This window comes from Pipra filicauda, unplaced genomic scaffold (assembly GCF_003945595.2).
Source record: "Pipra filicauda isolate LSUMZ 115617 unplaced genomic scaffold, ASM394559v2 scaffold548_size709544_pilon, whole genome shotgun sequence".
Lineage (NCBI taxonomy): Eukaryota > Metazoa > Chordata > Aves > Passeriformes > Pipridae > Pipra > Pipra filicauda.
This window is the reverse complement of record NW_024104696.1, coordinates 299,465-321,804: the sequence shown is the minus strand read 5'-3', so window position 1 is coordinate 321,804 and position 22,340 is coordinate 299,465. Positions and strand designations below refer to the sequence as shown.

The 22,340-nt window shown below is 58.8% G+C and overlaps 2 protein-coding genes across 8 annotated transcripts; both read right to left on the bottom strand.

Annotated features, from left to right (window-relative positions):
- Nucleotides 1-203: 203 nt before the first annotated feature.
- Nucleotides 204-8,756, bottom strand: PWWP3A (PWWP domain containing 3A, DNA repair factor). Of its 2 annotated transcripts, none has more exons than XM_027731029.2 (14): nucleotides 8,735-8,756; nucleotides 7,234-7,318; nucleotides 6,804-6,895; nucleotides 6,482-6,552; nucleotides 5,114-6,049; nucleotides 4,416-4,529; nucleotides 3,925-3,995; nucleotides 3,374-3,450; nucleotides 2,900-2,960; nucleotides 2,576-2,651; nucleotides 2,217-2,267; nucleotides 1,338-1,768; nucleotides 582-670; nucleotides 204-346 (listed from the first exon to the last, which is right to left on the bottom strand). In XM_027731029.2, the coding sequence occupies exons 2-14, from the start codon at nucleotides 7,288-7,290 to the stop codon at nucleotides 271-273; spliced, it is 2,202 nt and encodes a 733-aa protein (XP_027586830.1). In that variant the 5' UTR covers nucleotides 7,291-7,318; nucleotides 8,735-8,756; the 3' UTR covers nucleotides 204-270. The 2 variants fall into 2 exon arrangements, with proteins under 2 accessions (XP_027586830.1, XP_027586828.1); XM_027731027.2 differs by lacking the exon at nucleotides 8,735-8,756 and adding an exon at nucleotides 7,963-8,066.
- A 590-nt stretch (nucleotides 8,757-9,346) lies between these two features.
- On the bottom strand, nucleotides 9,347-20,621 carry LOC113993142 (calcium/calmodulin-dependent protein kinase type IV-like). Of its 6 annotated transcripts, none has more exons than XM_039387254.1 (12): nucleotides 20,347-20,621; nucleotides 19,864-19,950; nucleotides 16,905-16,983; nucleotides 16,608-16,670; nucleotides 13,988-14,070; nucleotides 13,821-13,893; nucleotides 13,272-13,362; nucleotides 13,102-13,176; nucleotides 12,827-12,902; nucleotides 12,595-12,721; nucleotides 12,351-12,503; nucleotides 9,347-11,742 (listed from the first exon to the last, which is right to left on the bottom strand). In XM_039387254.1, exons 1-12 carry the CDS (start codon nucleotides 20,382-20,384, stop codon nucleotides 11,515-11,517), a joined length of 1,173 nt encoding a protein of 390 aa, XP_039243188.1. In that variant the 5' UTR covers nucleotides 20,385-20,621; the 3' UTR covers nucleotides 9,347-11,514. The 6 variants fall into 6 exon arrangements, with proteins under 6 accessions (XP_039243188.1, XP_039243189.1, XP_027586852.2 ...); XM_039387255.1 differs by having other exon boundaries at nucleotides 19,864-19,947; nucleotides 20,347-20,620; XM_027731051.2 differs by having other exon boundaries at nucleotides 19,820-19,950; nucleotides 20,341-20,619.
- Between the last annotated feature and the right edge of the window lie 1,719 nt (nucleotides 20,622-22,340).

Here is a 22,340-nt window from a genome sequence, read left to right as displayed (position 1 = left end):
GGGCACCTCTGGCTGCACAGGGAGCAGGCCCTGCTCTCCAGCACAGCCCTGCCCGGGGCAGATGTTTGGCTAAAAGAGCCCCCAGGGCACTGGGGGTCGGGGCAGGGGCACGGGGGGACGGGCTGGCAGCAGCTGGGCACGGGGGGGCCACGGGGAGCGGGAGGGCTGAGGCCAGAGCAGCTTTGGGGGGCACACACAGGGACTTGGGAAAGAATTGCACGTTTATACAAATCACCACTGGCTGTTTGCACCCCTGGGGGCCACCAACCCTCAGCTCTCCTCAGGCTCCAGGGTCGACTTGAGCTTCTTCCAGGCCCGGATCTGTTCGTCAAACAGCTCTCTCTCCCTGAAAGGAAAAATATGGAAGGTTCGAGGCAGACCTGGACATCTTTGGATGATCTGGACAATTTGAAGTCTGCAGGGTTGGAGTAGCTCAGCCAGAACGTTTTCCATGTCTAATCCTTTGTTTCTGACCCCCAGAGGAGGGAGGACATGGAGCTCCCCTGTCCTTACACTCAACACCTTCCTGTACGAGCAGTAAACTGGTAAAAAACCTCAGGGAATACTGAAAATAAAAATACCTTTTGGTCACAGGTGGTCCTTTAATGTACTTCTCTTCTGCCTTCTTGTAGTCGATGTCATACACGGCAGCAATGGCGTAGATAATGGCCTAGAAAGGCATTTAATTCATTTACAACCATTAAACAAAACAGAAATCACAACCAGGGATTTGAAGCTGCCTCAGGTGAGCACGTTCTGAGGAAAGGGTTCCTCGATCACTTAGAAAACTTGGATGAAACTGCTCATTGCGTGCCTGAAATTCTTAAATAAATGATACAAACTAGTCCTGTATCATCCCCAGGGGAGTGTTTTTATCCCCAGACTAAGATATTCTTCACAGTAATTTTACTTCTACACAAGTTAATGTTCTCCTGGGAAAATTCCTGTGACGAACAGAAAAATATCTAAAACAACCACAAAACCAGCAAACCCACCCCCTCCCCCCACTCACACGCACAGAGGACCAAGAAAACCCTGGGAACTTGCCAAATTAAAATAAAAACCCCAAAACAAAGCTTTGAACCATTTCAGGAGTAATTAAAATACACCAGAAAACGATCAGTCTGCCTTTAAAAGCAACCAGCTACTCAAAGCATCTCCTTTCTTGCTTAAAAGCCAGCATTGAAGTGACTCAGGCTGTGGGCAGGTGGGAGTGTTCCCGCTCAGCTCAGCTCTGGGAACTCTCCCCAGGTCATTCCACACGACTCCCAGCACACCAAGCTCCCAAATAACAGGAGTTATTCATTCCCTCCCTGTCCCTGTCCCTGTGCCCTGACCTCAGGCAGCAGCACGTCCGAGATGAATTTGATGCCGTCGCCCAGGATCTGGCGCAGGTTCGTCGTGTCCATCTCCCTGTAAACCTCCTTCAGGTAATCAAACACCAGCTCCAGCTGCTCCTCATCCTCCAGGTACGTCTCCACACGGGTCACGTACCAGTAGGAGTTGAGGAATTTCTTCAGCCAGCGGGACTTTTTCCCGCTTTTCAGGATCCCCCGGAGATGTTCCTCTGCCCCTTTTGTCTTCACTATGAATTCCACGAGTTTTTTGTTCTCCCTGTCCCTGGCTGCTCTGCTCCTGTCTGGAAGGAGCCTCCTCAGGGGCTTCTGGGGGGAATTTTCCAAGGAGGACTCTCCAAGATCCTCCTCTGCCGTGCTGGGGAAGGTCATTTCCACCTCACCCTGGTGGCCCTGTTTCCTCACTGGGTAGCCTGAAACAAAGGCCACAGGCATTTCTATTTAAATATACAAAGGGCCCTCACATCCATAATCACATATATAAATAGAAAATAAAGAACTTTGTTGGTAAGAGAGAATTTTTTCTTCCTTCCTTAGCAAAGGGGTTAAAAAACCACCACTAAAATCTTCATTTGCCTTAAAAAAAAAAGAGATTAGGGAGTTGCCTCTGACATGAAGTCTACAACGTGAAGGAACCAGTTACAACTCCAGCTATTCTGATTCCACGACCTGATTGCCTTGAACCATCCATATTTATTTAACTTAATTAAAAACTTCATTAAAACCTTAATTGCAACGATGGTATGTTGTGAATTTAAGGGCAGCCCCTCTCTGGGTCTGGTGCCAAACTCACTCGTGTGTAAATGCTGGAGTTAAATTTACCAAGCTGAGATAAAATAAAGAAGTGATGGATTCACTCACTGATGTCGGCGGCGAGATACTCCAGGAAGGAGCCGGTGAAGGAATGACAACCTGAAAACCCAAAACAGGCAGACTTATTTACCACTTCCATTCAGCCCAGGAGTCAGAGCTGGCAGTTTGGGGTTACCCTCTTCCTGAGGGATATTGGGATGGTTGCCCAGGGAAGCTGTGGCTGCCCCATCCCTGGAAGTGTCCAAGGCCAGGTTGGGGAAGTGTCCCCAGGACAGGGCTTGGATCCACCCGGGCTGGTGGAAGGTGGCCCTGCCCGTGGCAGGGGGTGGCACTGGGTGGGCTCTGAGGTCCTTCCCACCCGTTCCAGTCTGGGATTCCACGGCTGAGATCAGCTGAGCCCTCCTTACCCACTCGGACCCAGTAGTCCCGGATGAGCTGGAGGCACCACTCGATCTCCTGGGGATAGTTCTCCTTGGCTCGTTCCTGCAAAACAGGAAGATATGGGAAACAGCCCCAAAAGGAGCAGCTTTGCAGGAGTTCCACTCTCAGACACCAACCAGGCCACAGAAACGGTTAATAATCATGAATCCACTCCTGCCATGGCTGTCCCAGGGAGGAGAGCAGCTCTGGGGGGTGCCAAGCCCCACCACACTCCTCCCCTGGTCACCTGTACCCCGTATTCCCACTAGATTCTCCCAACACCTGCAGTTCCACGTTTGTGGGATACTCACAATGAGCTCCTGCTTCTCTTCACAGTCAAAGTGCTTCAGGGTCTTCAGAGACACCGAAAAACTTAAGGAAACACAGTTAGAGGTGCAACTCAACTGCCTCATTTCTCTATTTATTTTATTTCCCAGGAGTGCAGGTTTTACCAGTTTTGGTTTTCAGACTAAGTGAAAACTATGGAATCTTTTAACCAAACACCTGGTTTAGAACAAAGCTAAAGGCAGGTTTGTGTTTCCAGGAAGTTTGGGCAGCACAAGTAAAACACTGGCTGTGTCCCAGGGCCTCTCTTTTTGCTCTGTTCTCAATTCCTCAGCCCTGCCCCTGGACATGGACCTGCCTCAACCTGCAACCCTCCCCTGCCCCAGCCCCTCCTCCCCAAGCAACCTGAAGGGATTGTCCTCGCCCTGCACCAGGAAATGGGCACAGAACACACAGTAACAGCAACTGGAAGTTCAGGATGTGACTGAAGTCCACTTTACCCTTTTTTCTTCTCGTTTGTGGTCCCATCTATGAAGAGCACACAGGCCCTCCGGGGCTTCCGCTTCACTGTTTTCACCTGGGGACAGAAAACAGCCTCATTTAGGCTCCTAAAATCCCAAACCCTGACAAAGCACAGACATTTTCCATGGATATCTGACACCCCACACTTCATTTTTTCTTATTTGTGCAACTTCCTTTATTACACAAATACGAAAAACTGAACTGGAAGGAGTAACCAGTTACCCCAAGGGAGCACTTTCATTGCACAAGGACCATCCCCTTTCTTGGTAGCTGGGAAGAAGGTCCTATTCCATGGCACAGGATAACCCTCTGCTCTGGTATAGACAGGTGTGAGTTAACCACACTTACTTTTTATGTGGTTTTGTCAGATGTAATTTCACTTCTATGAGCTCTGGAACTTTTCTGCTGGAAGATCTTTAACATTTCCAGCTCTTAGGTGAGTGAGGAAGGGCAAAAGCCACTCCAGAACTGGCAAACTGCTCCTTCTCAGCAGGATAACAGGATATCAGCAGGCAGGAGCTGCTCTTACCACTGCTGGCCAGTAGGGATACCGCCGGAACTTGCACCACACCAGCATCCCCTCCTCGATGGACTGGGGCACTAGGGTGGGAAACAAAAAGGAAACTGGCTTCAAAAATCAGTGGGACAACACAGATCTCACCCTCTCTTGTCCATCTCCAGGCTGTTTCTCCAGGAGAAACTCCAGCAGTTTCCCTTCAGTGCTTTTACAGGTTTCATCTGAGGTGGCAGGGCAGCAGCATCCCCCCAAAATGCGGCACAGGGGCTTCTGAACAGAAACTCAGGAATTTCAGGCCCAGGCCCTGCCCACTTTCACAGGGATTTACATTCCATGCTGCAGCAAGAAGGCTGAGGCATCCAGGAAGTGCACTTTATTCCAAGCTTGGACACTGCTGGATTCCCTCCTGGGCAGGTTGGGTCTCACCCCCAGGGCTGAGCAAACTGGGGCCCACAGAGCCCACCCTGGCTGAGGAACCTCTCCCAGGGGTGCTGATGGCTCACCTTGACAGGACAGAACACAGGGAAAATCCTCCTCCTCTTCATCTGCCAGAGGGGAGAGTGGAGGGAAACTCTCCGAGGAAACTGCCCTTGAGGACATCCCAGAGGGATCCAGCCCTGCCAAGAGCAGCAAGAACCAGGGGGTGTAAGTGTGGGGAGGGATTGGACCAGGATCAGCTCCAGAGCAGGTGAGACACACCTGAGTGTGACCCCCAGGGGACACAGGGTCTGTCCCACCTGTGTGAGTGACCCAGAGCACCACAAATCACTGTGACACAAAGGTCTGTCACCCCTGCACACTCTTAATCGGGGAAAAGCCTGATAATGTGGATAAAAGAGGAAAAGGGGAAGCAATAAGACTGATTTTGGGCCTGTGCACCAACCTGCTCACTGCTCGTTTAAAAACATCATTTAATCTCAACTAATTAGAGCAGCAGGGAAAATAAGTGTGAACTCAAAGGGCAGCAATTGCAGCTGAATACAGCTTTCCATGGAAAACCCTAAGTAATTCCAGACAACCCAAGTGCCACCCCATCACCAAAGGCATCAGCATTTTTGCTTCTCCAAAACTTGAACCAAAAGGAATTAAATCAGCAATTCGAGACCCACATTCCCAAAAGCAAAGCAAGATTCCAAGATGAGTTACAGTGCTCGACACCCACGCAGGACAAAGGGTTCCCTTCCCCAGGGGATTTGCCCACCTTCATCTTCCTCACAGTCAGGCAGCTGCAGCTGCTTTGCTTTATTCCCAGCCAGGGGTGAGGGCTCCTTGTTTTCCTGCTCTTGAGGCTGAGGGAAGGCACCAGAAGGCCCAGGTGAGGATCCAGAGTGGTTCCTGCATTTCCTGTCTCTGCCCGAGGCCACACCTGCCCCATCCAGCTGTTTTCCACCCTCTGCCTTTCTCCTTCCATCCAGCTGCTTCGCCAGGCTCTCACTCTCACTGCTGATGCTTTTCTCCAACTCATCCGAGGCGCCTTCACCGGAGGAATCCAGGAATGTCCTTCCAGGCTGGGTTCCAGTCCTTTGGGCAGGTTCCACGGTGCCAGATTTAGAGGGGACAGGCAGAGACCCCTCCTCAGGGGGCAGCTGTGCTTGGTCCTGGGGGGAATCATCCCTGCATGATCTTTTCCTTCCTTGCTGACTTTTCCCCTCCTTTGTCTTAGGGGAGACTTTACTCCCTGGTTTGGGTTGGATTTTCCTCTGTCTCGGCGATGATTTCGGCCGTGGTACTTTGCAGTTGTGACTGGCAGGGGCTGGGGCATCCCTCACCTCCCTGGGGCCACACCTGGAAGGGTTTATTCCAGCCCCACGGGCTTTGCCACTGTCCCCTGAAGGGAGGGAGCCTCCCAGGAGCCGTGTTCTCGGGGCACTCCTCAGGTTACAGTTCCTCTGGGGATCCCTTTTCCCCTTGGCAGCCTCGGGCTGCAGCTTTGCAGAGCGAGAGCGCCACAAAGTGCTGCGGGGGGGGGTGGCTGGGGGAGATCCCCCGCTCCTGTCTCGGGATAACTCCGCATTTGGCCCTTCTGCAGGTGCTGCCTGTCTGCCTGGGTCAGCTTGGGTGAGGATATCCAGGGCAATTTTAAGGGAACAGCGATATTGCAGCTCCTCCACAGCCTCACTCACGTTGCTCTTTTGCTCTGATGAAGAAGAATATTCAATAAATGCAATGATCTTTATTACTGTAGATATAAGACATGTTATTTCTTTAATAATATAAAGTTTACATATAGAGTTCCTTTTGTTTAAGGTGCAATTTCTAACACTGGAATCATCCATGATTCTTGAGGCAAAGGACAGAGACACACAAAGACCAAGCCTCCAGTGCCTCATTTGAGGGAAATGCACATTTCTTCATCATTCCCACCAAAAAACTGCCACAGGGAAGAGGAAAATGATCACGTTTAACCTATTTTCCAATCTTATGGATGGAAAAGGAGGAAAGAAACGTGAAAAGAAGCTCCTCAAAACTACATAAGTGAAATACAGAGCTATTCTCCCCCAGGTTGAGTTTCTGTGTCTGTTTTACACTAGGAATAGAGGCAAAGCAGCACATTTTGGCCCCTGCTCACCCAGGTTGGAGGCAATGGCCTTGATCCGCTCCTCTGTCAGTGGAACAGCGTTTGCAGAGCTCACACTGACCCTGAAACACAACAGAGCTCACTGGAACCAGCACAGAGAACACCCCCAACACAACAACTCTGCTCTCAGCCACCAATAAACCCAACATACTCGTCCCCCCAGACCTGTCCTTGGGAGGGTTAAACACCTAAACCCTCTGTAAATCCACCATCCCACCTCACAGGAATCCTCAGGTGAAGGGATTCCTTTTTTCCCCCCTCTTTTTTTAACATCTTAGAATGCAAACGTGTGGCAGGAACAAGGATACTCAACTGCTTCTCCAAGCCCAGTATTTCAGCTTTAAATCCCATCTTCGTCGTGGTGCCGACATGAGTGCTCCCAGCAACTCCAGCTTTGCACAAAACCTACACAAAAATACTCATTTAAAATCCTAGTCCGACAGATCTGACATCAAAACATTTTTATAGGAACAGCCTGATAGTCCTTGGCAGCTGGCTGCAGCCTTAGGATCCTGGAATGGTTTGGGTTGGAAGGGACCTTCAAGCCCATCCAGTGCCACCCCCTGCCATGGGCAGGGACACCTCCCACTATCCCAGATTGCTCCAGGCCCCGTCCAATCTGGCCCTGGACACTTCCCAGTGTAAAACTGGGCAAGTACAAACACGTCCACTGGGAGCTTTCACTCCTTCTCTGCTCCACCTCATCCCGTCCCAAGTGCTATCCACAAACACTCCCTCGTTACCTTGGCTGGCCACAAACGCCTCTTCCACTTGCAGAGAACAAACTCTGGGTCGGCCATGGCTGAAAAAGGGCAGTTCCAGTGTCCTCTGAGGAAAAAAGGGAATAAAGGAGTCACCTGCCTTAGTCCACTTTTGTCTTTATCTTTCTAAAGAAACACAGGACTTAATCAAACACATTATTAAAGTTATTATTGTTTTAGCTTTGGGATCACTGCAGTGATGTTACCCCGCACCATTCTTCAAAACCGTATTTTTAAACTCCATTTCTCTGTAGGTCGCCCAGAGAAGCTGTGGCTGCTCCATCCCTGGAAGTGTCCAAGGCCAGCCTGGAGCAGCCAGGTCTAGAGGAAGGTGTCCCTGCCCACGGCAGTGGAACTGGATGGGCATTTAAGTCCCCTCCGACCCAAACCATTCCAAGATTCAATAATTCCATCATTCCAGGAACACGAGTGGGTCTCACCGGGTGAGGACGACGCTGTCACAAATTAACCAAGGCAACCGTGGGCCTGCCCAACCCACACCTCCCCGCGACCAAACCCTGAAAACAGCGATTCACACCCGAAAACTAGGCATTAACACCCTAAAAACGACTTGCTAGACCGACTTTTCTATCTAGCTCGGGGCCGATTTTCACGCGTGATTCGCGGCGATAACGCGAGCGAAGGGGCCGCGGAGCCCTCGGGGGCTTCAGGAAAGCCCCGCTAAGGACGAGGAAGCCCCGCCGTACTCACCAGGCCGAGTCCCGGGGGCCGCGGGCTCCGGGGAGGGAGGGAGGGCCGTTAACACCGCCCGGAACGGGACCCACCGGCCCCGCCCGACCCCCCAAACCGCCCCCGGACACCCCCGGGGAGGGACCCCAGAACCGCCCGGGCAGGGAAGGAACCCCCACCCCACACCCGGGGAGGGGAAGGACGAGACGCCTCCCCAAACCCCGATGAGGGGAGGGTCGGGACCCCCCCAAAACCCGGGGAGGGACCTCTCAACTCCCCCGGTGAGGGGAGGGACGAAATTCCCCCCCCAAAAAAAAACCGGGGAGGGGAGGGACGGGAACTCCCGATCCGTCGGTGAGGGGAGAGGAGGGTCGGGACCCCCCAGCCCCTGCGAGGGGAAGGACGGGCTGCCCGCTCGCCCCGCTGCCCGCTGAGGGGAGGGTCGCGACCCCCTCGTTCTCCCTGCTGGGAGAAGGGACGGGACCGCCAAATTCCCCCTGCCCGCCGTCCCGGTGAGCGGAGGGACCCCCAATCCCCCCTCGCCCCCTCAGAGCGGAGGGACCCTCAATCCCCCCTCACCCCCTCAGAACGGACGGACCCCAGCCCCCCCTCACCCCCTCAGAACGGACGGACCCCAGCCCCCCCTCACCCCCTCAGAACGGACGGACCCCAGCCCCCCCCTCACCCCCTCAGAACGGACGGACCCCCAGCCCCCCCCCCCCCCACCCCCAGCCCCGGACCCCCCCCCCCCCTCACCCCCTCAGAGCGGACGGACCCCCAGCCCCCCCCTCACCCCCAGGTCCCCTCGGCCCGCGGCGGGGCGGGGGGGGCGGGGTCGTTACCGTGCGCGCTCCCGACACTGCCGCGCGCGCCGCCCGCCACATGAGGCACCGCGCATGCGCCGCCCGTCCGCCCCTCCCCTGGTCCCGCCCCTGGCCTCACGTCGACCAATCAGCGAGCGCCGCCTGTCGCGCCGGCCCCGCCCCTCTCCTTCCCCGCCGCCGCCAAAACACGGTGCGCCGCAGCCAATGGGAGCGAGTGCTGCGTCGCTCGCCCCGCCTGCCCTCGCCTCCTATTGGAGAGTTCGCGGCAGGCCCCGCCCACTCCGAGGGGGAGGGCGGGCGGTGCTGCGGCACGGGAGTGGACCGGTGACGTCATTGCCATGTGTGACGTCATCGAGTCCCGGCCTGGGAGCGGTTCGGGCTCGAAGGGACTTGGGAGCTCCTCCAGCCCGGAGAGTGCCCAAGGCCAGGCGGGACGGGGCTTGGAGCAACCCGGTCCATGGGAGGTGTCCCTGCCCGCGGGACCCGGCCATCCTTAAAGCCCCTTCCCACCCAAACCACCCCGTGGCAGTTTTTAGCCCTGTTTTTTCCCGAGGGTAGCAGTCAAAAGGCAGCCCACGCTCTGATGTTTGATACTTTATTGGCTGTCTCTACTTCGTTATGAACACCTCGATACCAGAACTGTCACCACTACACTGGAGCAGTTACTCAAACACACTCTGCAAACAGCAACAGACCCAAATGCACCTCCGCGGGCTTCACTCCCAGGAGCACATTTTTCCTACCTTCAAGTACGGATACCTGTGGAGTAGTTGTTAATATAAGAGGCAAACTCCTGGTTTTGCTCCCAGCTTCCTCCCCCCACCCCATACTTTCCACCACTGGAGACGCTTTGTGTAATTTATTTTTTTGTTACCTCACTGAAACCTCAATTCCCACTTTTCTGCGGGATTGGGAATGTTCAGCAATGTCACTCAGCCATTCCCAGCACCAGTCCCTGCTTCCCAGGCTCTGGGGGTGCTGAGCACTCCAACCTGGTCCTGCAAGGTGCTTTAATCAGTATTTCATGTCAAAGGATATAAAACAGTCTTTAAAACGTGGGTTAATAAACAACAAGGTTCAAGGTGGGGTTCCGGTCCCGCTGGAGCACACGGAGACAACACGGAGCTGGAAGGACACACCAAGGGTGGGACAGAGACTGGAGATGAGAACACACTGCAAAGGTCAGCCCTCGGTATTAGAAAAAGGAGAGAAAAAACTTGCCCCTGCTGCAAAATGCAAAGAAAAAGGGATAATTTCCTGGTGCTGCAGCATCCCACGGGCTCAGCGTCCACGTCCTCCCCCGTGACATCCCACACAGGGACAGCTCAGTTAAAAAAAGTCCAGTTCTGCTCAAGACATGATATTTTTCCAAGTAAAACCCCCCTTGAACATCCTATTTCTCCTCTGTACTTGGCCTTACAAGCTCCCTAAACATCACTGAGCTCCACACGGCGGATCAGCCCTTCCACGGAGCCCTTTTGATTTCTGCTTGTGCTGCAAACAAACACAAAATCCTTGTGCCACGTTTTCCTCCCGTGCTCTGATGCCCCTGCTGACCCTGCTCTGTCACCCCTGGGCCCGTCACCGCGGCTTCAGCTTCGGCAAAACACCCATTTTGGGGGGTTTTTGCCCCTCCTGTACCAGCTGTTCAGTTCTGCACCCCTGTCCTGGGGGACTGAACCCCCTGTACACACCGACCCTCCTCCAGGGGAGGTTTTGCCCTGAACACACTGCTACAAACCCAGGCTGTGGGGGTGCAGGCCATGGACTGCCTCAGGGATCAAACCCTGCTGGACCCCCCAGCTGGGGCTGTGCAGCCCCCAGCTCTCCGTGATTCCCAGGTGGAATATGGCTTTTCCTGTCTGGTCACTTGTTCTGTGTTAAAATCTGCAAATGCTTGTCCTGTGGCTAGAAAATTTCAAGAGATTTGTCCCCTGATTTCATTAAAAAACAAACAAACAACCCAAGTAGTTGTAAACTCCCTCCTCCCTCAGGGCACAGCAGTTACAGTTGTCCCACAGAGCGCCCTGGACAGGGTTGCCTTGTTCTTCCTTAAAACTGTTGTGTAAATGCTGACCTGGAGTGCCAAGGAGAGGCCAGGCCAGCATTCCCAGTTCCATGACAACCCCACCACCACGAATCCACAGCAAGACGAGGTGGGAACGCACAAAACCAGGTGGAAGAAAAACAAATTGGAGGTCAGCCGCCAACCAGGGATGGCAAGGGAACCACTGGCACACACTTTTCTCCAGAGAGGATCAAAAATCTGGGTTCAGAGGCTCCTAAAACCTCGTCTAATGCAGCAGCAAACCCACAGCTGGGCCTGGTGACAGCACTGGAGACATCACAGCGAGGGGCAGCAATAACCTAAAGAAATAAAACCTTCCAGGACTATTTACAGGAAAGTACAAACCCCTCAAAGACAACCCACTGCCTCTGGAGGGGAGGGGAGAGAAATCCTTTGTGCTGCTCTTTGCTCCTCGTTTTTAAGCCACTTGGGACCTTTCCCAGCCCCAGAGGCCCCGGGAAGAGGAGTCACATCCCGGGAGTCACATCCCGGGAGTCACATCCCAGGAGTCACATCCCAGCCCTGCCCGGTCCCCCGAGCCGGGTGGGCACAGACATACAGGGACAGGACGGGGAGGACTCACTGGAACAGGACACGAAAGAAGGACGTCCCACAGCCCAGACCAGGGGCTCGGGGCTCCCCCCGAGGCTCGGCGGGTGTTGGTGGTCGAAGGTGACCCCGTTAGCTCTGGCAGCCGGCGCCGGGCAGGGGCACGGGGGGCACGGCGGGGCGGTCGCTCTGGAACACGCCGAGGTCCTCGCCGGCCGTGGGGGCTCCGGGGCCGGTGGTCCCCGAGCCCTGGGGTGGGCGGGGGCCCCGGGGACCCCCCTGGCTGCGCCCGCCGCGGGAGCAGTCGTGGTGCCCGTGGTTGCCCAGGCGGCTGGAGGCCACCACGGCCTTCATGGCAGCCTGTGGCAAAGGCACGGGGGCACGGGGTCACAGAACTGCAGAGTCACAGAGTCACAGAACACCCTGAGCTGGGAGGGACCCACAAGGACCATCCACGTCCAGCCCCCAGCCCTGCCCAGGACACCCCAACAATCCCACCCTGTCCCCCAGAGCGTTGTCCAAACACTCCTGGAGCTCTGGCAGCCTTGGGGCCGTGCCCACTGCCCTGGGGAGCCCGGGCAGCGCCCCAGCACCCTCTGGGGGAAGGAGCTTTTCCAGATGTCCATCCCAACCCCCCATATGCAGCCCCAGCCGTTCCTTTGGGCACTGAGTGGTCGTTGGCGGGTGCTTGGCAGAATCCTCCCCTTCAAGGCCACTCTCAAAGCCACTGTCAAACCCCCAGCAGTGGAGGGGGAGGTGGCAGCCCAGCCCTTCCCCTCTGGCCGTGCTTTTCCCTGCAGCAGCTCCACCATCCTTCCCCACCTTCCACACCGGCCCCCTGCACTGTCACACGTCGCTCTGCCTGGGGTGGGGGGGTCCACGACCCCAGTGAAACGGCCCTGGTTGGCCCCAGCCCTTTGCCCGAGGGCACACGACCATGCCCAGGGGGTCGGGTGCCCCCCCCTCACCTTTAGTTTCCTCCTGGCGTTGAATTCCTGCAGCTTCTTCTGCGTGCTGTCCATGTGAGCAAACTTAGCAGCCTTCCCGGTGACCCAGGGGTGCTCCAGGGCCTGCGAGACCGTCAGCCTCTTCTGGGGGTCCAAAACGATCAGTTTTCTGACCTGGGAGCGACGAAAACGCCCCGGGTTTGGTTATTTCCCGGGCGCTGAGCCGAAGCCTTGCCCCCGAGCCCCCCGAGGCCGCCCCCCTCACCAGGTCCTTGGCGTTGGGGGACACCTCGTCCCACCACGGGGACACGAACTCGTAGTCGCAGGTGAGGATGCGGCTGTACATGTACTGGTCCCCCCGCGGGTCGAAGAAGGGCTCGAAGCCGCAGAGCCTGGTGGGGAGGGGGGTGAGAGGAGCTGCACCCACCGAGCCCCCGCGGTGGGATGGGGGGGCACAAACCCTCCCGGCCCCGGTTCCACCCCCCAGAGGCACTCACAGGATGTAGGTGATGACGCCCACGCTCCACATGTCCACTTCAGGGCCGTAGGGGCACCCGTGGAGGATTTCGGGGGCTGGAAGCAGAGTTTGGGGGCTCAAACACACCCCGCCTGGCACGGTGGGAGCCTCACGGCAGAGGAAACGCCTCCTGGGCACCGGCAGTGTCTCCCAGGCCTGGCACAGCCACCAGCCACCCCTGCACCGAGCTGTGCACGGCCTCAGGCAGGGAAGGGCCCCCCAGATCCCCCCCCAGCCCAGCCCCACCCCGCTCACCGCAGTACCCCGGCGTCCCGCAGACCGTTTTCATGGTGTCCTGCTCGTCCACGATCTTGGAGAGCCCGAAGTCACCTTGGAGGGACACAGGGGAGCGGCGCTGCCATCAGGGAGGGGCACCAGGAACGCCCCCCTCGTGCCACGACCCCCCGGCGGGGCCCCAGACCCACCGATTTTGAGGGGCGCGTCGGGGGACAGGTCTGCGTAGAGCAGGTTCTCCGGCTTCAGGTCCCGGTGGACGACCCCGTTTTCGTGCAAATACTGCACAGAGGGAAAAAGTGGGATGAGGGAAGGAAGGGAACGGCCTCAGACAGAATTTGGGAGGTGGCAGCAGCAACTGGGGACCTGTAACAAACCCGGGACTGACTCGCCCGGCGGGTCCTTTGGGAACAGCCCTCATGGCAGGGCATGGGGGGCTCTGGGGAGGACATTGCCAGTTAGGAGTTCCCATTTTTAAACCCTCCTGTTTCCATAGAAACCCCACCTCCAGCAGACCTGGGATGCAGAGCAGCACTGACCTTCCTCCCTCCTCCCCTGAAAGTGGATCCATCTCACAGAGGTGCCTGTGGAAGGCCAAGGGTGAGCAGACAAACGCCTCCCCCAGGGGTATTTGGGATGGGTGCAGCTCTGGGTGCCTCTCCCAAGGGATGTTTGGATGCAGCCCACACAGTGACACCCCCAAGCCCCCCGTGGGACCCCCTCCCTGGAAGACACGTTACCGAAACTGCCTCCAGGATCTGCTTGACCACGTGAGCCGCGTCCCGCTCGCTGTAGAACCCCCTCTCCACGATCCTGGGGGCACACGGGACCATCAGCCCCCTCCATCCCCATCCTGCCCCCACCATCCGGGGGGGGATCCGTCCTGGGGACCCCGGGCAGGACATACCTGTCAAAGAGCTCTCCCCCCGTCACCAGCTCCAGGACGAGCGCGATCTCCGAGGGCGTCTCGAAAATCTCCTTCAGCTTGATCTGAAAAGGGCGACAGGAGGGGGGTGGGATGTGGAGGAGGGATGTGGATGCGGGACGCACATCCCGGCTGTGCTGGGAGGAGCATTTGACCGCCAGGGGGAAAGGGTTGTTCCAGGGCAACCAGCACGTTTCCCTCCTTGCCTCTGGACTTGTTTAAACACGAATTGTTTTAAGTGTTTGCAGCAGCCCTGCTCACTTCACATGGACTGAAGATAAACCTGGGAACGGGAAGAGCCGGTGCCTTTATCCTCTTCATGTCTCCGAGCTCATTTGCCAGAGGAGGAGCTCCCTGAGAGAGGTTTGATTTCGCAGCCCCGGCTGTGCAGGGCCCCGGTGCCTCTGCCCAGCCCTGCCTCCATCCCCGGGATGAATCCTGCACATCTTTGGGGTGCAGGAGGCACAGACAGAGCCCCACGGGATGCGCTCTGGGATCAGGGCTCTGGGACTGAACTGTCCCTGGGACTGTTCTGCAGCAGAAGAGGCACCAACCAGTGTTTTCCTCCCGAGTTTTGTCTCAGCCCCCACACGGGCTGAGCCCTTTGTGCCGCCCCAGCCCATCTGGAACCGACGATTCTCTCTCTCGAAACAGCGACGTCAAAATGCAATTTTGCCTTTTCTTTTTTTTCTTTTTTTTTTTTTTTTAATGGAAACCCAAGAATTTCGTGCTTCTTAAGGCTTTTGTGACACCACGAATTTCATGGGGCTTTAATCATTCCCTTCCCAGGCTGGGTGACAAGCCGTGAGCCCCCGCGGGGTGAGAGACACTATGTGGCAGCTTATTGCATTAGAATAATACACGGAGCACTATAATTTTCCCATTAACTTCAAAAGTTTACAATCCTATTATCAGCCGCTGTCGAGGTCGGTGCCGCACGATAGCGAGAGCGGAGACGGCTCCGGCGTCAATAATGGAACAGAGCAGCTCCTCTTCAACAATCACTTGAACTTGGGATGAGCAGAACCCTACAGAAACCTCGGGGATTTAAATATTCAAAGTGGCTGGATCCTCCTCCATGGCTCCACGAGCCGCTGCCTGCAGAGGGGAGGAGGAGGGAGGGCAGAAATTGGATTTTCTGTTGTGTTTCTGATAACACATCAGAGAGGAGCCATCCACGGCTGGGATGGGCTGGGCTGCTCTGAGTGGGTGATTTCCATCCTGGCTCTTATCCCTGCCTCCGCCCTGGCACTGGGGGAACTCTCCATGGAAAAGGCTGAAGCACCAAACTGCCCCCAAACACTGTAACACCCCAAGGCAGGCCCACACCCAGCGGGCTGAGGGGCTTAGGGACATCCCAGCCCCAGCACTTCCCCCGTTATCCCTGGCTCTGGAGAGGTTGGATTTCTCTTGGCTTCATTTCTTTGCATCAAGGTTTTGGGGCCCCTCCAGAGAGTAAAGCTCCAAGGGCGGGTGACGTGGCTGGGCTGGAAAAAACTGTGCCCCGGGTTTGGGGGACGTGCAGCTTGGGCAGGAGCAGCCAGTGGAAGACAAGGTCCCAGTGACACCCCAGCAACGTCCCAGTGACACCCCAGCAGTGTCCCAGTGACACCCAGCAGTGTCCCAGTGACACCCCAGCAGTGTCCCAGTGACACCCAGCAGTGTCCCAGTGACACCCCAGCAGTGTCCCAGTGACACCCAGCAGTGTCCCAGTGACACCCAGCAGTGTCCCAGTGACACCCCAGCAGTGTCCCAGTGACACCCCAGCAACGTCCCAGTGACACCCAGCAGTGTCCCAGTGACACCCCAGCAGTGTCCCAGTGACACCCCAGCAGTGTCCCAGTGACACCCAGCAGTGTCCCAGCCGCAGTCCCAACGGGAGCAGGCCCTGTCCCACCCCGGCCCTCAGCCCCACTGCAGCTGCCAGGCAGCTTTTTGTGCCATTTCTGTAACTCAGGTGCTCTCCAAGACACTTTTGCAATTTTCCAGCAGGCTCCGCTCTGGGAATCGCTCCCATCCCGCTCCCCACCCTCCCGTTATCCCCCGGTATCCCCCGGGTGCTGAGCAAGGACAGGCAGGGGAGGGACACGGCCCCAGCCCCCCGGCCCCGGCCTCCCCTTTTATCTCCCCTCGCAGGATTCATTACAGACGGGCAATTTTCTGTGGGATTCATTTGATCTCCTCGGTGGAAATTGCTTACTGAATGGAAATCTCAGGCCAGGGGATTGGGGGGGGAGAGGAGGAGGATGGAGAGTCCTTGATATCAGAGGTGGGAGCTCAAAGGAGCTGCAAGGACCAGGAATTTTATGTGGCAGCGAGTGGGGAGTCACCTGGACCCCGTCTGAGAGGCAGGGAGGGGACAGGGGGTGCAGGGAGGGGACAGGGGGTGCAGGGAGGGGACAGGGGGTGCAGGGAGGGGACAGGGGGTGCAGGGAGGGTTTCCCATGGGGTGATGGGTTCATCCTGCCCCAAGATGGGACGAGGACAAGACATCCCAGCCCTTCCCTCAGCACTGGGCTGCCTGTGGGCAGAGTTAAGGGGAAACCAGGAGCCCTGGGCCCGACCTAAGGGAGCTGGGAGCTGTCAGGGGGGTTGTACTCACGATGTTGGGGTGGGAGAGCCGCAGCAGGACCCCGATCTCCGTCCTCACGATCTTTTTGTCGATCTAGAAAGCAGAGCCCACACAGAGGTTGTGTCACCTGTGCTGCTGGGCCTGAGTCTGGCCCCCCACCAGAGACCCCCCCTCAGCACGTTCCCATGTCAGTCCTAGGACCCGTTTCCCCAGAAAAATGCACCCAGTGCCCCCCTGCTGCACCCCCAGCCCAAACCCCAGCGGTTTTGTCCACCTGGGACCCCCCAGACCACGGGAGCCATGCCCAGTGACAGCCCCCACACTCACCGTCTTCTTCAGGATCTTGGCAGCATAGGGGGCTCCTGTTCCCTTCTCCTGGCAGCTGAACACCACCGAGGTGGCTCCCCTGGGAGGGCATGGGGGGGCATGAGGCTGGGACAGGGCAGGGGGTCCCACTCTCCCTGTGCCCCTCACCAGCACCTTTGCCAGTGCCAGGTCGTGGAAGCCCAGCGTGGATCCCCCTCTTATGGATCCCCCTCCTCCTGCATCTCCCTCCTTGTACCTCCCCATCCTCGTGCACACCCCCCCCCAATTATTCCTGCATCCCCTTCCTGCACCCCTCTCCCGCATCCCCCTCCTCCCACAGCCCCCTCCCGCATCATTCCCGGCTTCCCGGGCCAAAGCCATTGTAATTAAACCCGAGTTCTACAGGGGGTTTAAATCCTTAAGCGGCTTTCACGACAGGACGGAGCCGCCGTGGCCCGGGGACAGCAGGGACGCTGCCAGGGCCCCAGCCCGGCCGTGTCCCCCCGGCCACGACAACCCCTGTCACCACACACCTCCCGGCCGGGCTGAGCGGTGACTCGGGACCGTTCCCTTCCCACCCCCGCGGTGCCCTCAGCCGGCGGCGAGCTCAGATCGAGTTAATCACGTTTTCTGAGCGCTGGACGGTGAAATCAGCCCGTCGCTCGGGGCCATTCCGGGGCTCATTTGCAATTCCATCTCCCTGCCTGGCTCCCGGAGCACATTAATTCCTGCCCCCGAGTAATCGGCCGCGTTTTACTGCACTTTGGCTTCGGCGCCTTCTGGGACGGAGCTCAGGCTGTGCCAGGAGGTGCCCGGCACCGCCCCCTGCCCGTACCCTCGGGCTGGCAAGAACAGACACCCAAACCCACCGACTTCCACACCAAAACCTCCCCCCAGCCCAAACCTGCCCCCGGGCAGGGCTGTGCGACCTCCACCGTAACCCCCCCCCACGCTCCCGGGTGCTCTCCTGAAAGAGGGATTTGCCTTCAAACCCAGAGCAGATTTTGCAACTCATCCGGCTGAATTTGGGAATGGCGTTCCCATGGCAACGGCAGAGCCGGGTACCGAGTTCCACCGGGATGCTGCGGGGCCCGGGGGGAGCAAACCCCAGACCTGGCCTCGTTTCAAAACATTTTCGTCCCTTCGCCCAACGCTCTCCATGAAATTCTACTTTGCACACAAAGAGCGATTTGGAAGCACGTTGTTCCCTCCGGGAGGGGAGAGGCGGCCACCGCCCGCTCCAGCTCGGCAAAACGGGCAAAAGCTGCGACTTGAACCCAAAATGGCACCGCTGCTGCTGTCACCACCACGACAAGGCACTTCCAGTGGGACAGGCCAGGAGGGTTTCTCCTCATTTCCCAGCCGGGCTGGATGCAGGGCCAGGACCCTCCACCCCCTCGCCGGCAGCTGAATCCCAGCCCGGACCCGTCGCCCTCCCACCAGATTTTTCCGCACGGACAATTCCCAGCCTGATTCCCGCCGCTAACAAGATCATTTAGGAGCGCTCGGCTCGGCGTTTAGGAGGAGCCGGAGCGGCTCCTGAGCCCGCTGTGCCCGCGGCCGCCCCTCACATTTCCCCAATTACGGCCGCGGTTGGATTTGCGCCGGAATTCGCTACACCCCCGGCCCCGGCCCCGCCGCCCCCGCAGCCGCCGCTCAAGGCCTCCAATAAACATCCCCAATCAACCTTGGCTGGACAGGAGATAATTGCATTTGCTTTCCAGATGAACTGGAAAATGTTGAACAATGGGATTTGCCCGGACCGGCGGTGGGGGCACGTGCAGGGAGGGATGGCCGGGAGCAGCCCCGGGCTGGGGCCTCCCCGCTGCCACCCCATCCCTCCCCGGCTCCCTCCATCCCTCTCCTGCTCTCTGGGGCTTCCTGGCCACAGTTGGATCCAGCCTTGCCAGGAGAGGCACTAAGGGAAAGCTGTGCACGGTGAGCAGGCTCCCAATGCCCCAGATCCCACCTGGATCCGGGCGCGTGGCCGTGAGTGGGTGGCTCCAAGACTGAGACCAGTGTGATTTAAAACTGGATGGATGGATGGATGGATTGATTCCAGGAGCTCCAGGCCTGTCCCTCTGTCCTACATCCATCTCTGCAGGGCTGGGAACTGCCAAGCCCTGGGCTGCCTCGGCCACACCTCAACAAGAGCTCTTAAATTCCTGCTTTTACCAAAACTGCTGTTTGTCAGAATCCTCTGCCAAAGGCAACTCAGGGCAGCTGGGACTGGCCCAGCCTGAACCACCAAACCCACCTGCACATCCTGGAGCCCCCCCAAACAGGACCATCAACCTTCCCAGCTTCCAGGGGGGCTGCCAGCACCCCTTTGCACCCCCCACCCCGAGGAGCACTGGGACACCTCCCCCGGGATCACAATCAGTGCCCTTGGATGGGTTTCCCAACCCAGGGGGGGACAAATCCAGACCTGGGAATCCAAAGCCTGTGTCCCTTTGTGGGGGCTGGCACTGCCTGTCCTTTGCAGGGGGTGCTGCAGGCGGGACCCTCATGGCCCACCCCAGAGCCTTGGGGTGCTCAGAGGGGAGCTGGGTGTCCCCACGATCCCACTGCCCACCACGGGGGAGGAACATCCAGCTGCACAGGGACAGGGACCCCAGGCCCACCCTGCCAACCCCCTCTGACGCTCCCAGACCGCGGCTGCAGCGTCACAAACCAGGTTACATGTGAGGGGAGGGTCTGCCACAGTCCACCCCCCAATCCATCCTTCCATCCTCCCATCCCTCCCTGCATCCCTCCATCCCCCTTCATCCATCCCCCCTGAGTCCCTCCAACCCCCTCTGTATCCCTCCATCCCTCCCCACGTCCTTCCACCCCTCCCCTCACCAGGCCCACCCCTGCCCCGACCAGGACACGCTCCCATCCCGGGGGGTCTCCTGCCCCCCCCAGTCCCTCCCCGTCCCCCTCCCAGCCCGCACCGTCCCAGCTCGGGGCCCATGACGTAGAAATCTTCCAGGGCCACCTCGCGGTGGGATCCGTCGATCCAGAACTCGCTCTCGCTCTTGGAGGACGGCATGGTGGCCCGGGGGTGGCGAGCTCCCGCCAGCTGCTGGGAAGGGGAGACCCCGGCATGGCCACGGCCCCCCCGGAGCGCCCAGATGGCCCGGGGAAAACCAGCGCCCGGGATTATCGAGCGTGGAACCACGGCCACAAATCCCCTTCCCACCAGGCACGTACGCTGCCTTTTCCGAGATAATACCCCCGTCCCCCCCCCGCTGTGTCCTGTGCCCCCCCCCGGCTTTTCCCACCGCCCTCCTCCCCCTTTCCCGCCCCATCCCCACCTTCCTGGGGATCCCCGGCAGGCCGGAGGCTGCACCCAGGGGCTGGCACCTTGGGTGTTTGCACCCCGATTCCTGCAGCCACCCCTAAACCCCCCCGGCCCCCCGCCCGCCCCCGCAGCCCCGGCAATTTTGGGGTGGGGTCGGGGCCCAGCACGTACCGTTACCTGCGGCGTCGCTCGTGGCCCCCCCGGCGCTGCCTCATCCCCGGCGCGGGGCTGTGCCGAGGGTGGGCGCGGGGGGTCCTGAGCCCCCGCCCGCCCCGGGGCTGGTGCTGAGCCCGGCCGCGGCCCCCCGGCCCGTGCGGCCCCCGCTGCTCCCCAAAAGCGAGCGGTCACGGCTCAGAGCCTTGGCCGGGCTTCACGGGGCGGTGCTGGGATGGAGGGATGGAGGGATGGAGGGATGGAGGGATGGAAGGATGGAGGGATGCAGGGATGGAAGGATGGAGGGATGGAGGGATGGAAGGATGGAGGGATGCAGGGATGGAGGGATGCCGGGATGGAGGGATGCCGGGATGGAGGGATGCAGGGATGGAGGGATGCAGGGATGGAAGGATGCAGGGATGGAGGGATGCCGGGATGGAGGGATGCAGGGATGCAGGGATGGAAGGATGCAGGGATGCAGGGATGGAGGGATGCAGGGATGGAAGGATGCCGGGATGGAAGGATGCCGGGATGGAGGGATGCAGGGATGGAAGGATGCAGGGATGGAGGGATGCAGGGATGCAGGGATGCTGGGATGGAGGGATGCCGGGATGGAAGGATACAGGGATGGAGGGATGCCGGGATGCAGAACGCAGGGACGCCGGGCAGCACGGCTGCAGGGATGGGAGGATGAAGGGATGGGAGGCTGCCGAGGCGCCCGGAAGCGGGAGCGCGGGGCTGCAGGGAGAGAGGAAGGTGCTGATGGGGGGAGCACCGAGACCCTCCCGGCAGCATCACCGGCGGCCGCCGCGCTCCCGCCTGGCTCGGCCGTGCCACCCCCCGGCCCGGCGCCGCCACTGCACCCCCCCCGCCGCCCCCCGCCCCCCGGGGCTGCGGGACCCGCCCGGTGCTCGCGGGGTCCGGGCGGCCCCGACCCCCCGACCCCCGCAGCGGCAGGATCGGGCCCCGCGGCGGGGCCAGGGCGGGGGCACCGCGGCCGATCCCCGGGACCGCCCGGCACCCCCCGGCGCCGAGCCCCCCACCCTGCCCCGCACCTCGGGGAGCGCCCGCAGCCCCGCACCCGCGGGGTCAGGGCCTGTCCCCCCGAGCCCCCGGAGCCCCCGGGACAGGGGGGCGCGTCCTGCCGGGGGGCGCGGGCGCTGCCCACAGCCGCCGCACGGTGACGCCGTCGCCCACCGGATGGGGACGGGGGTGGGAGGGGACCGGGAGGGGCTGGGATTGGGATTGGGGCGGGATTGGGTTACGGGGATGGAATGGCAACGGGCTGGGAAGGGTGGGAATGGGACTGGGAATGGTAGAGCTGGGGTGGGACTAGGATTAGAGATGGGGTGGGCTGGGGCCAGGAACAGGATGGGAATGGACATGGGGTTGAGGAGAGAGGTGGGATGAGGCCAGGGATGGGGTGACACTGGGTATTGGACTGCACTGGGACTGTGGATGGGTTTGGGATGGGGCCAGGGATGGGAAGGGAGTGGGGATGGGATGGGAATGGGGTTGCAATGGGTCCAGGAATGGGGTGGGAGTGGGGATAGGGCTGGGGTGCAGTGATAGCCATGTCCTGTGAGCTGCTGTGGTTCCTCAGCAAAGGGAGGAGGAAATTCCTCCTGAACGTCCAATTTTTATGTTTTCTTACTAAAAATTGGAAACAGGGAGAGCACCCCATGGGGCACTGACCCTCTGATGGGGCTGAGGGGCAGTGAGAGACCCCCACTAAAAATGCTGCTGCAAAGGTCTCGATGGCACAAAACATTGTTCTCATCATGGACTTCCCGAGTATTTATTAGAATATTTTATCATATCTGAGGGAGGCAAACTCAGCCCTGCTTGATCTCCTCCAGTTGCAACTCCCTTTTGAAAGGGATGTTCGTACAGGGAGTGACCTGCTCCATGAATAAATTGACTCTGCCTCCATTTCTCCCCCGTCCTGGAATGTTGTGGAGACAAGGGTGGGCTGGAAAAGGCTGGTTTGCATAATTAATATTTATCACTTGATCCCA